This window comes from Macrobrachium nipponense, chromosome 45, assembly GCF_015104395.2.
Source record: "Macrobrachium nipponense isolate FS-2020 chromosome 45, ASM1510439v2, whole genome shotgun sequence".
NCBI lineage: Eukaryota > Metazoa > Arthropoda > Malacostraca > Decapoda > Palaemonidae > Macrobrachium > Macrobrachium nipponense.
The window spans coordinates 4502164-4515345 of record NC_061105.1 but is presented as its reverse complement, the minus strand read 5'-3'; the positions used below and the strand labels follow the sequence as shown (position 1 = coordinate 4515345).

The 13182-nt window shown below is 37.7% G+C and overlaps 1 protein-coding gene across 1 annotated transcript in view; it reads left to right on the top strand.

Annotated features, from left to right (window-relative positions):
* LOC135214061 (probable RNA-binding protein 19) overlaps positions 1 to 1029 on the top strand; it is an 82708-nt gene extending 81679 nt beyond the window's left edge. The window contains exon 12 of the mRNA XM_064248174.1: positions 719 to 1029. Within this exon, the coding sequence (XP_064104244.1) occupies positions 719 to 792 (74 nt within the window). The 3' untranslated portion in view covers positions 793 to 1029. The remainder of the gene's footprint in view (positions 1 to 718) is intronic.
* Positions 1030 to 13182: the final 12153 nt, after the last annotated feature.

Here is a 13182-nt window from a genome sequence, read left to right as displayed (position 1 = left end):
CAACAGTGGATGAAATACGTGTTGCAACAGGATTTGCTACATTGCCAGGAATGGAGAATAATAGTCTTCCTTCAGCAACACCTGACAAGCCACTATCAGTAGATTTGATTGAAAAAGCCTTGACATTAATGAATGGTACAACTGGGATAATGGTAAATTGCAAATGCATACACATATTTGCATTTGGATAAACAAATTTCATGTCAGTCAGATTTACATTTTATATGATGATATGCATAAAGGAAGTTACTCTACAAGTTAAATGGATATTCCCTAGTTGGTGTTATATAAGGGCAGTCTGATTGAATCCAGGGCTGAGGAACTGCTGGAGCCCTATTTTGAGAAACAACTTTTGAATAGGGAAATTAGGTCCTGTACTGAATTTTGACTTTGTATGTCAAGAAAATTGCAAATGAGATCTCATTTCTTTTATTAATATGATTGCCAGACTGAGATTCAATATTGCTAAACAAGTGAAAGCTTAAATTCTGTTAATCATATAAAAAAATAGAGTTAAAATTAAAGAAAATTGATAAAAGTTAATTTACCAAGATGTTTACTAAACAAAAGTTCATAGCAACAAGAGTATTAAAAGGTCAATATTCTAGATGGGAAAGATCTTAAGCTTTTCATTAAAGAAAGCAAAGCATTTCTTTAGCTATACTATAATATAAGTCTTAACATGGCATATGTTCATTCAGTTTTACTTTTGTTTCAGGACCACCTTTAAAAAAGAAAAGGTTAGCTGAAACCTTAGAAAATAACATGGAAGTTGGTGAGGAGGAGGACTAGCGTGCAGTTTATTTATATTGGTATTTATATGTTATTGAAGATTGGAAATTGTACTGTTATCATTAAAGATATCTTGAGAGAACTCTCCATTGTATGGAAGTGAAAGAGTGGACAGTTTCTTAAGAAATTGCCATAGACATTAGGCCCCAAGGCAGGCTTACTGAATTAAAATCTTCCTCTCTTCTTAAGTACTGTACAGAATTATAGTTTTAAGTCCAAATAAATACAATTTCTGTATGGGAGCTTTTAATGACCTTCAATACATAGAATGTTGAGTGATTCATACAAATACAACTGAGGCTTCTCTCATCATTGTGATGAAAGGGAGTAAAGAACTAATTTAAGTTCAGTGCCAGCTTATGGAAAATGAAGAGGTTAAATGAAGGGTCGGAGAATTTCGGTTTAAATGAATCCATTGGAACTCCAGTATGTACTGTACGGATAGCATTCATTTGACTTCATAATGGAGACTTGCCTTGGTGTTTGAATAGAGCGAAATACATAATTTTTTCTATGATATATTTTTGTAATCTTGAAATTATTGAGTATGAACAAGTATATATATGCAGTATAAGGAGAAAGCAATTTCTAGGAAAATGTTTACAAGGAAAATGAGAGTAAAGAAGACATATTTGAAAAAGTAGATTAGAGAAGACATATTTCACATTCAACCCACGAAAGCCCCGTAGGGGGTTAGTGCCGTCAATGCACCTCATGCAGTGCATTGTAGGCATTACTTAAGATTCTATGCAGTATCCCTTCAGCCCCAAGCTGCAACCCCTTTCATTCCTTTATTGTACCTCTATTCATATTCACCTTTCTCCTCTCAATTTCCCTTTCAGTGCTGAATGACCTCACAGGTCCCAGTGCTTGGCCTACATTCCATATTCCATTCCGTTCCAACCCTCGAAAGGAAATATGTGACGTTAAAACGTGACCTTTTGGAGGACGAGGAAAATATTCCCCCAAATGGTATAAGATCCTCTTTATGTGAAATTAAGGGCACTGAGTTGCCTGGAATTGAAATAATTGCTGCTTTTTGAATGTGCTTCATCCTTTAACTGTGAAATGTGGATGTTTTCCTGAACTGTTTTGAGCACTGATGCTTGTAACATTCGCATGAGAAAAGGGCTATGTTGACAAATATAAACTTAGTACAGTATACATAAGTGTGGGTAAATGGATAAATACAATTACCTCATCACCAAAGGTCAGTATACAGATGATGAAGAGAAATTGTTATATAGTAAATACAGTTATATTGTTAATTACTGATATACTAGTACCTTAAGTACTGAAATCTCCATGGTGATCATATGTTGAAAGAAATTGGTAAAACTGAAGATTACTACTGACTGCTGCCTTGTTCCCCCCAGTTGCCGACCGGAATATTCACTGCCTTTTGTTTATCTTTATCTCTTTTGTTCATTTGATATTTGTTGGCTTTTGTTTATGTTTTTACGTTGATCCCTTTATGTTTATATGTCCATCCTCAAGGGGCTGGTATTAAACACGGCGCTCATTTTGCACGTAAACTGGTAGTCACCGAAAAATGATTAGTATGTAGTATTTAAATAGCATTTACTATATATATTTATATATAAGAATTATTACCTTTATAGGGAGGAAAGCTGTGTACACTGTAGTTAATCTATATATTTATACATGTCGGTCAGAGTGTAAATACTCTACACAAATACTTTAGTCAGGCATTGAAGAAGTTACGTTTTCTCTACGAATTTCTACCTTTGGAGAAAACTAGTCTTGAGGAATCATATATTCCATGATGATAAAAAGTAATGCCACACATTTTGCTAAATAACGTAGCGTTATAAATGCGATGTAAGATACCAAAGAGGTAATTGCTGTTACCGTGAATGTTTAGACCAAGCAATAATCCACACTTAAACTCTCTCTCTCTCTCTCTCTCTCTCTCTCTCTCTCTCTCTCTCTCTCTCTCTCTCTCTCTCTCTCTACGCCCACTATGCACTGGTTGTGAAGCGACTGCTCCCGAGCTTCGTATTAATGTGCAATTAGCTCATTCCAGCTAGGCCGTAATTTATTCATTGGCACCAATAGTAATGAGGCGCGTTTGTTGTAGGTCTAATCATCATTCACTGGTTTGACTGTTCAGCGTTCTGGTATTGGTACGAAGTTTGAGAAGGACTGAGACTATTATAGAGTCTCAAATGGAACTTGAACTGTTCCTGATCGTAAGTCTCTCTCTCTCTCTCTCTCTCTCTCTCTCTCTCTCTCTCTCTCTCTCTATCTCTCTCTCTCTCGTGTCGTCTTCTATCTTCCTCTCTCGCTCTCCCTTCTCTCTCTCTCTCACATGGAACTTGAGGTACTACATAATTTACCTATATTTTCGTTTACTCTCGGTGTTAGCAAGCCTACAAACTGCTTTGTTGTTCTTGTTGGTTTTGCTGTTGTTGCTCTTGTTGGAGGGGTGTAGGATAGGTCTATGGAAAAGCCTAAAAAGGTCTGAAAAAGGTGTTACGCTTTGAGTTAAAAATACAGGAATTTGAGGATAGGATATTTATGATTTATTTATTAGAATGACAATGTAAAAAAAATAAATAATATTCATGTTAAGCAGTGCAGAACAATTATTTCTAATAAATTATAGCGTATTTGTAAATTTTCGTTGCAGAAACACTCTATTTGACCGTGGACTTTAGCATGCGCCCCGTGTAAGCTGGAGGTCGGATCACGCCTCGTTATCTCTCTATTTATTGATTTATGAATTTAATTTTTGTTTTGTTTCATGTTAGCTTTTGTTAATCCTTTTGATGAATGCCATATTTTTTGGCAGCTTGAATTGATTAAAGTCAGTATAATAATAATAAGAACCTCTGATAAACTTTACATATACCCAGTCATTTAATTCTTAGTTATAATTCTGAAGCATCGAAATATGACTTATAATACTCCCATCCGTGATGTAACGGTGTATAGGATAAGTTGAACGTTACATAACGTTTCTTGGAAGTGATCCCCTCATAGGAAATTGTGTTTGTCGAAGAGAATTTAATATCCGTTGTCTGAAATTGATTTAGAAGTAATTCAAAGGTATATGGTTAAGCTCGTTGAATTCGTTTCTCAGAATTGTAGGCAGACTGTTTTTTGCCATTTTATATTTAAAAGCTAATAAATAAGACAAAGCTGCCAATTCACGTTAGTAAGAATGTGCCAGTCTCTCTCTCTCTCTCTCGTCCTCTCTCTCTCTCTCTCTCTCTCTCTCTCCATTTGACCTTTAGTTCAGTGACCAAGCAAATCTGTCGTCTTATACGGAATCTCTCCCTCTCTCTCTCTCTCTCGGTGATTGCAAGCAAATCTTGCCATCTTACATAATCAGCAAGTGTATATATATATATATATATATATATATATATATATATATATATATATATATATATATATATATATATATATATCACTCTCCCCTCGTGAATAGAGACGAAGAGAGATAACATCGCAGATATGCTCTAGCCCCGAAAGCTGTCCTGGTGATAGGCAGCCAGCCGGCTTAGTAATTATTCAGTCTGGACGCTAAAGGTTACCTTAAACTAACCGAGGAGTAGTAGGTCTAGAAATTTGTGGTTCGGTCGAGCGGCTGAGAGAGAGAGAGAGAGAGAGACCATCGTGACTTAGACCTATATTGATTCAGAAGCACTTTAGGGCGGGGAGATTCGGACAGCTCCTTGCGTGTTTAGGGTCAGAGAGAGAGAGAGAGATGCATTCACATCGTTTGTCTAGACTCTAGCTGTTGTTGTTTGACGGAGCAAGCTGCCCATCTTTATTATCAGACGCACGGACGTGGCAATCACCAAGCCAGCGGACAGACTCAAGCGCACACAAACACACACACACACACACACACACACACGGGACAGCAATCAAGGAAGCAAAACAAATAAAAAAAAGAAGAAAAACCTATCGACTGCTAATCAAAACCTTTTCCCGCATATGTTATGGGTCTTAATGACTCTGTGAGCGGGAGATTATTTTTCTGATTTCGCTTCGTTTCCGATATTAATCCGAGGCTTGTTTGCTGCTGCAACGCATCCTTTAGTACTAGTACTAGTCGGAGGGAAAATTGCCAAGATTGAAAATATGGGAAAATATAGTTTCATATCAAGAAATATTGGAATATATATATATGCACGTCGTCTGTTTTTCATCATAGCAGATGCGAAGAATAGAGAGAGAGAGAGAGAGAGAGAGAGAGAGAGAGAGAGAGAAGAGAGATTTTTTACGAGTGCTTGCGTGACGCCAGACTTCAAAAGACGCAAATTATAGCGTATTTGTAAATTTTCGTTGCAGAAACACTCTATTTGACCGTGGACCTTTAGCATGCGCCCCGTGTAAGCTGGAGGTCGGATCACGCCTCGTTATCTCTCTATTTATTGATTTTTTAATTTAATTTTTGTTTTGTTTTCATGTTAGCTTTTGTTAATCCTTTTGATGAATGCCATATTTTTTGGCAGCTTGAATTGATTAAAGTCAGTATAATAATAATAAGAACCTCTGATAAACTTTACATATACCCAGTCATTTAATTCTTAGTTATAATTTCTGAAGCATCGAAATATGACTTACAATACTCCCCATCCGTGATGTAACGGTGTATAGGATAAGTTGAACGTTACATAACGTTTCTTGGAAGTGATCCCCTCATAGGAAATTGTGTTTGTCGAAGAGAATTTAATATCCGTTGTCTGAAATTGATTTAGAAGTAATTCAAGGTATATGGTTAAGCTCGTTGAATTCGTTTCTCAGAATTGTAAGCAGACTGTTTTTTTGCCATTTTATATTTAAAAGCTAATAATAAGACAAAGCTGCCAATTCACGTTAGTAAGAATGTGCCAGTCTCTCTCTCTCTCTCTCTCTCCATTTGACCTTTAGTTCAGTGACCAAGCAAATCTGTCGTCTTATACGGAATCTCTCCCTCTCTCTCTCTCTCTCGGTGATTGCAAGCAAATCTTGCCATCTTACATAATCAGCAAGTGTATATATATATATATATATATATATATGTATATATATATATATATATATATATATATATATATATATATATATATATATATATATCACTCTCCCCTCGTGAATAGAGACGAAGAGAATAACATCGCAGATATGCTCTAGCCCCGAAAGCTGTCCTGGTGATAGGCAGCCAGCCGGCTTAGTAATTATTCAGTCTGGACGCTAAAGGTTACCTTATTAAACTAACCGAGGAGTAGTAGGTCTAGAAATTTGTGGTTCGGTCGAGCGGTGAGAGAGAGAGAGAGAGAGAGAGAGAGATAACCATCGTGACTTAGACCTATATTGATTCAGAAGCACTTTAGGGCGGGGAGATTCGGACAGCTCCTTGCGTGTTTAGGGTCAGAGGGAGAGAGAGAGAGAGAGAGAGAGAGAGAGAGAGAGAGAGAGGGGAGAGATGCATTCACATCGTTTGTCTAGACTCTAGGCTGTTGTGTTTGACGGAGCAAGCTGATCTTTATTATCAGACGCACGGACGTGGCAATCACCAAGCCAGCGGACAGACTCAAGCGCACACAAACACACACACACACACACACGGGACAGCAATCAAGGAAGCAAAACAAATAAAAAAAGAAGAAAAACCTATCGACTGCTAATCAAAACCTTTCCCGCAATATGTTATGGGTCTTAATGACTCTGTGAGCGGGAGATTTATTTTTCTGATTTCGTTTCGTTTCCCGATATTAATCCGAGGCTTGTTTGCTGCTGCAACGCATCCTTTAGTACTAGTACTAGTCGGAGGGAAAATTGCCCAAGATTGAAATATGGGAAAATATAGTTTCATATCAAGAAATATTGGAATATATATATGCACGTCGTCTGTTTTTCATCATAGCAGATGCGAAGAATAAGAGAGAGAGAGAGAGAGAGAGGAATTTTTTCGAGTGCTTGCGTGACGCTAGACTTCAAAAGACGCAATTTAATTAAAAACATTATTAAAACAGCCTCTTCTTTTTGAAGAGTCGACATTTATAGCCCATGGGCGTTATGGAGGGGGAGTCTGGGAAGTTTTTTTTGGGGTGGCTTCCCCCTTCCCCCCCTTCCATTTTCCATTGGTTCTTCTTCTTCCGTCAGTGAACTGTTTATGCAAGGTGGCATCGGGAGGAAACAGTGATCTGGAATTTATTGTAAATCAAATGGGATGAATTTTATTGAATATAAATGCACGTAACGTATGTAGTACACTTTTCGACACCCCCATTATTCGCGGTTCTCAGCACATCTCCACCATTATTCGCTGTCGCCTCCCTGTCTGTCTGCCTCTCTCTCCCTCCCCCTCCACCTCCAACAGAGAATCTTGTTATGAGAGAGAGAGAGAGAGACAGACAGACAGACAGACAGAAATTGCCGGTTCCTTCCCTCCCTCACGCAAGGACATGATGACAAAACTGAATATTCAGGAAGGACGGAACAGCTTCTAACGAATTTCAAAGACTCTCTCTCTTAACTTTCGATTCCCGACTTTGTTTTATTTTTTAAATATTTTTTGTTCTTTCTTTTCATCGGGAAGTTCGTTGTTTCGTAATTCAGGTTCCCTTTTAAATGCTTTCTGTATTGGCTGTAAAATGTGTGTGTGTGTGTGTGTTTGTATGCGTCTACTGCTACCACCTGGCTTCAAAATCCTAGTAGATCAGTGATCAGTGATATATATACATATATATATATATATATATATATATATATATATATATATATATATATATATATATGTGTGTATATATATAATATTATATATATATATATATATATATTATTATATATATATGTATATATATATATATATATATATATATATAATATATAATTTTTAGGTATGGTATAGGCACCAACCTTCCATATTTATGCTTTACATTTGTTTTTTCTTTAACTGGTTCTGGACGAAGTTTTTTTATTTTTTTTTTTTTCGAGTAACATTATAAGGATTTAGTGATAGCTTTAAGGTCGATATATCGGTCGTATTTTTTCTTTCTACAGGATGGTAAAAAAATTAAGTTACATAATAAAACAAAGGATTATATAATTATTTATGGCTTAATAGCTGTATGCCTTTGTTCAGTCATTGACTGGGGGGGGGGGGGGGGGGACCCACAAAGAACGACTTCTCTGGACGTCGCTGATAGCAGCTGATATCTTGACAGGCTGCTGCTGATGATGACGACGACGATGGCGATAACAGCACCTTTTATCTATTGATTGTATGGATATTGGAAGATATTATCGCAATGTCTGCGCGCTGAGAGATGTATTGCAATGTCTGCGAGCTCTCTGTGCTCATTATCGGTGTTCGATGAGGGGATGATGATTTCTTGGACAAAGAAAAAGGGTGCAGATTGGAAAACACAGGGACAAAGAGTCTGCCAAAAAACGTACACACACACATATACACACACACACACACACATTCTTGAACTGTTAAACTTCGAATTTGCTTGGCGTCCACGAACGAAATTCAGCCGAAGTCATTTACGTATAATTCCCCGTAGTGGTGTAACGAAGTCAGTGCACTTCACGCGGCGCACTGTAGGCATTACTTGAGGTTCTATGCTGCTTGCCAACCCCTTTTCATTTCCTTCTTTACTGTACCTCCTTTCGTATTCTCTTTCTCCCGTCTTACCTTCCCCACTACTGACAATAGACTCGCAGTGCAACTGCTTTGAATGACCTTATAGGTCCCAGTGCTTGGCCTAAATTTTGTATTCAGTTCATTTAGGTATACCTATGTCGAATTTTGAAGGAAAGTATTCGGAAAAAATATTAGAATATGAAAATATTTCTCTGGTACAAATACCACCGATGTATTTCCCCAGGATATTCATAATTGAATGTCTCTTCAAGTTGATGTATTAATTTGAAAACGAAACAGGTCATTATTTATCGGGGTCTGGGATTAGAGATGAGAGAGAGAAAAGTGGATGAGATGACGGAATCAACGCTTGAATTATTCAGGCATAAATCTCTCTCTCTCTCTCTCTCTCTCTCTCTCTCCTCTCTCTCTCTCTCTCTCGCTGCTTAGTATGCAGATCTAAGTACTTTCCATGCATTTTTTCTCTGGTAAGCATAATTTTCCAAGAACTCGCCTTGTCCCCCCCTCCTCCTCTCTCTCTCTCTCTCTCTCTCTTAAATAAGTGACTGCCCTCCTGTAGGTAATGGCCTCCATGATTTCTTATTTTAATAAATAACGCTTTATCGCTCAACGTTACTAATGGCATGAGTAGTAGCTATGTCCCACTCGGGAGCCAAAGTGTCATATGAACCGGATATAATAATTCAAGTGAACCGGTTCTTTCGGTCCTCAGTTCATTATGTCCACGGGACATGACTAAGGTCGGCTTTGGTTCATGCGACCTTTGGTTCTGGTGACTGCTAAGTTGTGTGAGGTCCAGACCGGTTTCGACTTTATTTCCGGGCCATTGACGAGGGACTGATGCATCGTATTTGAAGTCACACACACACATATATATATACTATATATATATATATATATATATATATATATATATATATATATATATATATATGTACTATAGAGACAGTACTGACGAACATATATATATATATATAATATATATTCATACTTCCTAGGGGTTAATATTCTTGGCCAGTCACACACACACGATTACTATATAATCAGATTTCTAAATCCAGGATGTTAGCACAACCTGAAACACAGCCAATCCCTGTTTATACATCTCTCTCTCTCTCTCTCTCTCTCTCTCTCTCTCTCTCTCTCTCTCTCTCTCTCTCTCTCTCTCTCCGCGCCGTCATGAAGTATATAAATAACGACCCAATTGACCAGCAGTAGACCATTGGAGCAAAATCGACTTCTCTCGGAATTACCATTGCGAGAGAGGGGGCGGCGCCCCCCTAATCTCCCTTCAGCACACGGGGGGGGGGTGAGGTCCGTCGGAATATCAATACGAACGTTGCAGAGCAATCAGGTGTGCAAGGAGCGCGTATTGGAAGACGAGCCTGAATTAACAGTGAAAGAGAGAGGGGGCTTGAGACTGACTCGTACGCCTGAAGTCTCAAGGTATAGTGATGCTTTGAATACGATCGACCTCTTATCTTTTATCTGGGCTTGAGACTGACTTGTGTCTCTAAGTCTCACGACTTGATAAATTTAATTTTATTTTTATTTAAATTTAATATTTTATTTTACTCTTTCTTTCTTCTTTTTATTTCTACCCTTTTTCACATTTGGATTTTATAAGAAGAAATACATGTTATTATTATGAAGGGGACACATGTATACATATGTGCTGATGTATATTTGTCGAATTTCGTATGTGTGGATATTTGCAATAAAAAAAAAAGCTCAAACAAGAAAACTTATTATCCATATTACTCAACACGTCTGCATTTCAAGGCGCCCCCCTCCCCCCCATAAAAAAATATCTGCCCCTATTACCTTCATAAGTTACAAAATAACTAGGGGGAAAACTGTTGCGTATTAGCCAGCTAATCTTCTTGATTACTTCTTGAAAGCAAGCCGAGAAACTTAGGATTAAAAAACTTTTCCCCAAAAAATTACTCTTTATAATTTTTTTTTTCCTTCTTCAACGGGGGAGGAGATTCGCTTCTCCGAGGAATGAGAGGTTAGATCACGGTCCAGGGTTAGATAGACTCCACCGGAACACTGTGGTAAATCACGGGGCGTCCCTCTGCGCAGGCGCTGATTTGGAGGTACTAGTTTGGTGAGCCGTTTCAAAGGAAATTCCCATATACCTCTGAACATTCTTGTAAATCACGGGGCGTCCCTCTGCGCAGGCGCTGATTTAGAGGTACTAGTTTGGTGAGCCGTTTCAAAGGCAATTCCCCATATACCTCTGAACATTCTTGTAAATCACGGGGCGTCCCTCTGCGCAGGCGCTGATTTAAAGGTACTAGTTTGGTGAGCCGTTTCAAAGGCAATTCCCGTATACCTCTGAACATTCTTGTAAATCACGGGACGTCCCTCTGCGCAGGCGCTGATTTGGAGCTGGTTTGGTGAGCCGTTTCAAAGGTAAATCCTGAATACTTCTAAAAATTCTGGCAAATCATGGAACTTCCCTCAGCGCATGCGCTGATTTGGAACAAGTTTGATGAGCCGTTTCGAGCATCTGCGATGTTCTTGAGCTGATGGAAAACGGATGCTTAATCTTCCATCCCAGTTTTAATATCAGTTTTCGTTTATGTTCAGTGCTGTAGATTTAGAGATATTAGATAAATAATAACTCGCTATAGTAGATTCACATCAACCGTGCATCTGATGTCTAGGCCAGTCCCTTACTACGCTCCTGATTGACTGTTGCTATAAGCCAATCACAGGGCTGGAAACGGTCAGTCTCTCTCTCGAGAGAGTTCACATAGGCAGGATGTATGCTCCACCTCTCCTGAGGGATACATCTTTCAAAAGTAGCCCTCAGGGGAGGTGGAGCATACAACCTACCTATGTGAACTCTCTCGAGAGACTGAGAGTTTCCAGTCCTGTGATTGGCTTATCAACAGCCAATCAGGAGGAACGTCGTAAGGGACAGGCCTAGACATCTGATGTCATACATTAGAGAAAATGAGCGTTTTTCAAAATAGATCACATGTGTAGAAATTTGCTAGTAATGGAAGCTTTATGGTTGGGGTAGAATCAGTACAGGCACTCCCCAGTTTACGGCGTTTCCGGCTTATGACGTTCCGAGGTTATGACACTTTTCAAATATGTATTCATCAGAAATTATTTCTTGGTTTACGACGAATGTTCTGGGGTTATGGCAATTATAACGCCTATTCAGCGGAAGAAATATGACTCCAAATGTTATATATCCACTAGGGAACTTGGAGTAAGACCCAACACTCACCGGACTTCTGAGAATCAGCTTATGATTAAGGCGAGAAAAATTTTTTTCTCTGATTCTACTTTTTGAAGGGATTAAAACTTTGCATAATTCGCGTCAGGCAGACAGACATGAAGAGAAGTTACTTGTTGAACTTAACCTTTAAGATTTTTCTAAGGTATCCAATAAAAGTGTATTTGGTGGGAATCAGCACAAAATCCTGAGAATTCCATCTAATGAAAGGAGGCCACGAAAACGCCAAAATATAGAAAGGAAGTACGTACTATATTTCAGAGACTGCTGCTGCTCGCTCTTCAGGTAGGTAGGTATATGAGAGGGAGACAGGAGCAGTCTCTGAATTATATAGTACTTTACTTTCTATATTTTGGCGTTTTTGTGGGTTCCTTTTATTATTATAATATGTATATATATATCTAATATTAATTATTATATTATAATATTATAATTAATAAAATAATATATATATATATATATATATGTAATATATACTATATATAATCTATATATATTATTATATTGCTACTTTCAAAATGCATATTTCCCCTCTTTGACTGTATAAAGTATTGTGTATAAGATTGTGCAACATTTTTTCAGATTCCTAGATAGCTTAGAGTTAGGATGTTTAAAATGAGTGTTCAGATTTCGCATAACATGTTGTAAAAAAATATATAACGTAGAATGTAGAAAGAGAGAGAATATCTTTGTCCGTTCAAAGCTAGAGTTGTTTTTCCTAATCTGTCAACACGTTTGATTAGGGACCTCGAGTCTTCATTGTGTTTTGGGATTCTGTCATCATGTGTGATAAGGGACTTCTGCTTCGGTCGATCGAGTCGAGTACGTGTCTTTTTTTAACAGACTGGTCTCATACGCATATGTCTTTGCCAAGAGCCACGTGCACATTACACATTTTGTATGTAAAGTTGCGTAAGATTTCGAAGCTTCTAGGAAGAATTGTTGCCCAAACGTTTTGTGTCATCTCCTGTTCCAGCTTCCGTAAGGGAGAAGTTTTTCATTCGGGCTTAAATACTCAAAGTGATCACATCTCTCTCTCTCTCTCTCCCTCTCTCTCCATCGCATAGCACTTTTGATTTTAAAGTAACGTAACGATTTCGTACTTATTGAATCGTCACTCGTAACTTGTAAATTTCAGATTTGATATTTCTTAGAGTTTATTTAGTGTTATTTAGTGTTTTTTGTGGAATCTGAACAAACATTGTTGTTGTAACGGTGCCTGGTTTTGTGAGAGTGTGAAACAAGCTGCAGCAAGAAAGAAAGAAATTGGTATACCAAATAGGTAAAGTGTGTTATATTTTTATTAGTTGCAACTAATAACTGATAGGAACAGTGGTTAGGTAACAACTAATAAGTAATAACTGATGTTTACTAAGGTTTGGTAAAAACTAATAACACAATGCAAATTTTTGTGTTTTATGTTTGTTTATTTTTTTTGCACTTGTTCATTTTCTTATTGAAGTGTGTGTTTTTTAGTTTATATTCTGTGTGATTAATACTT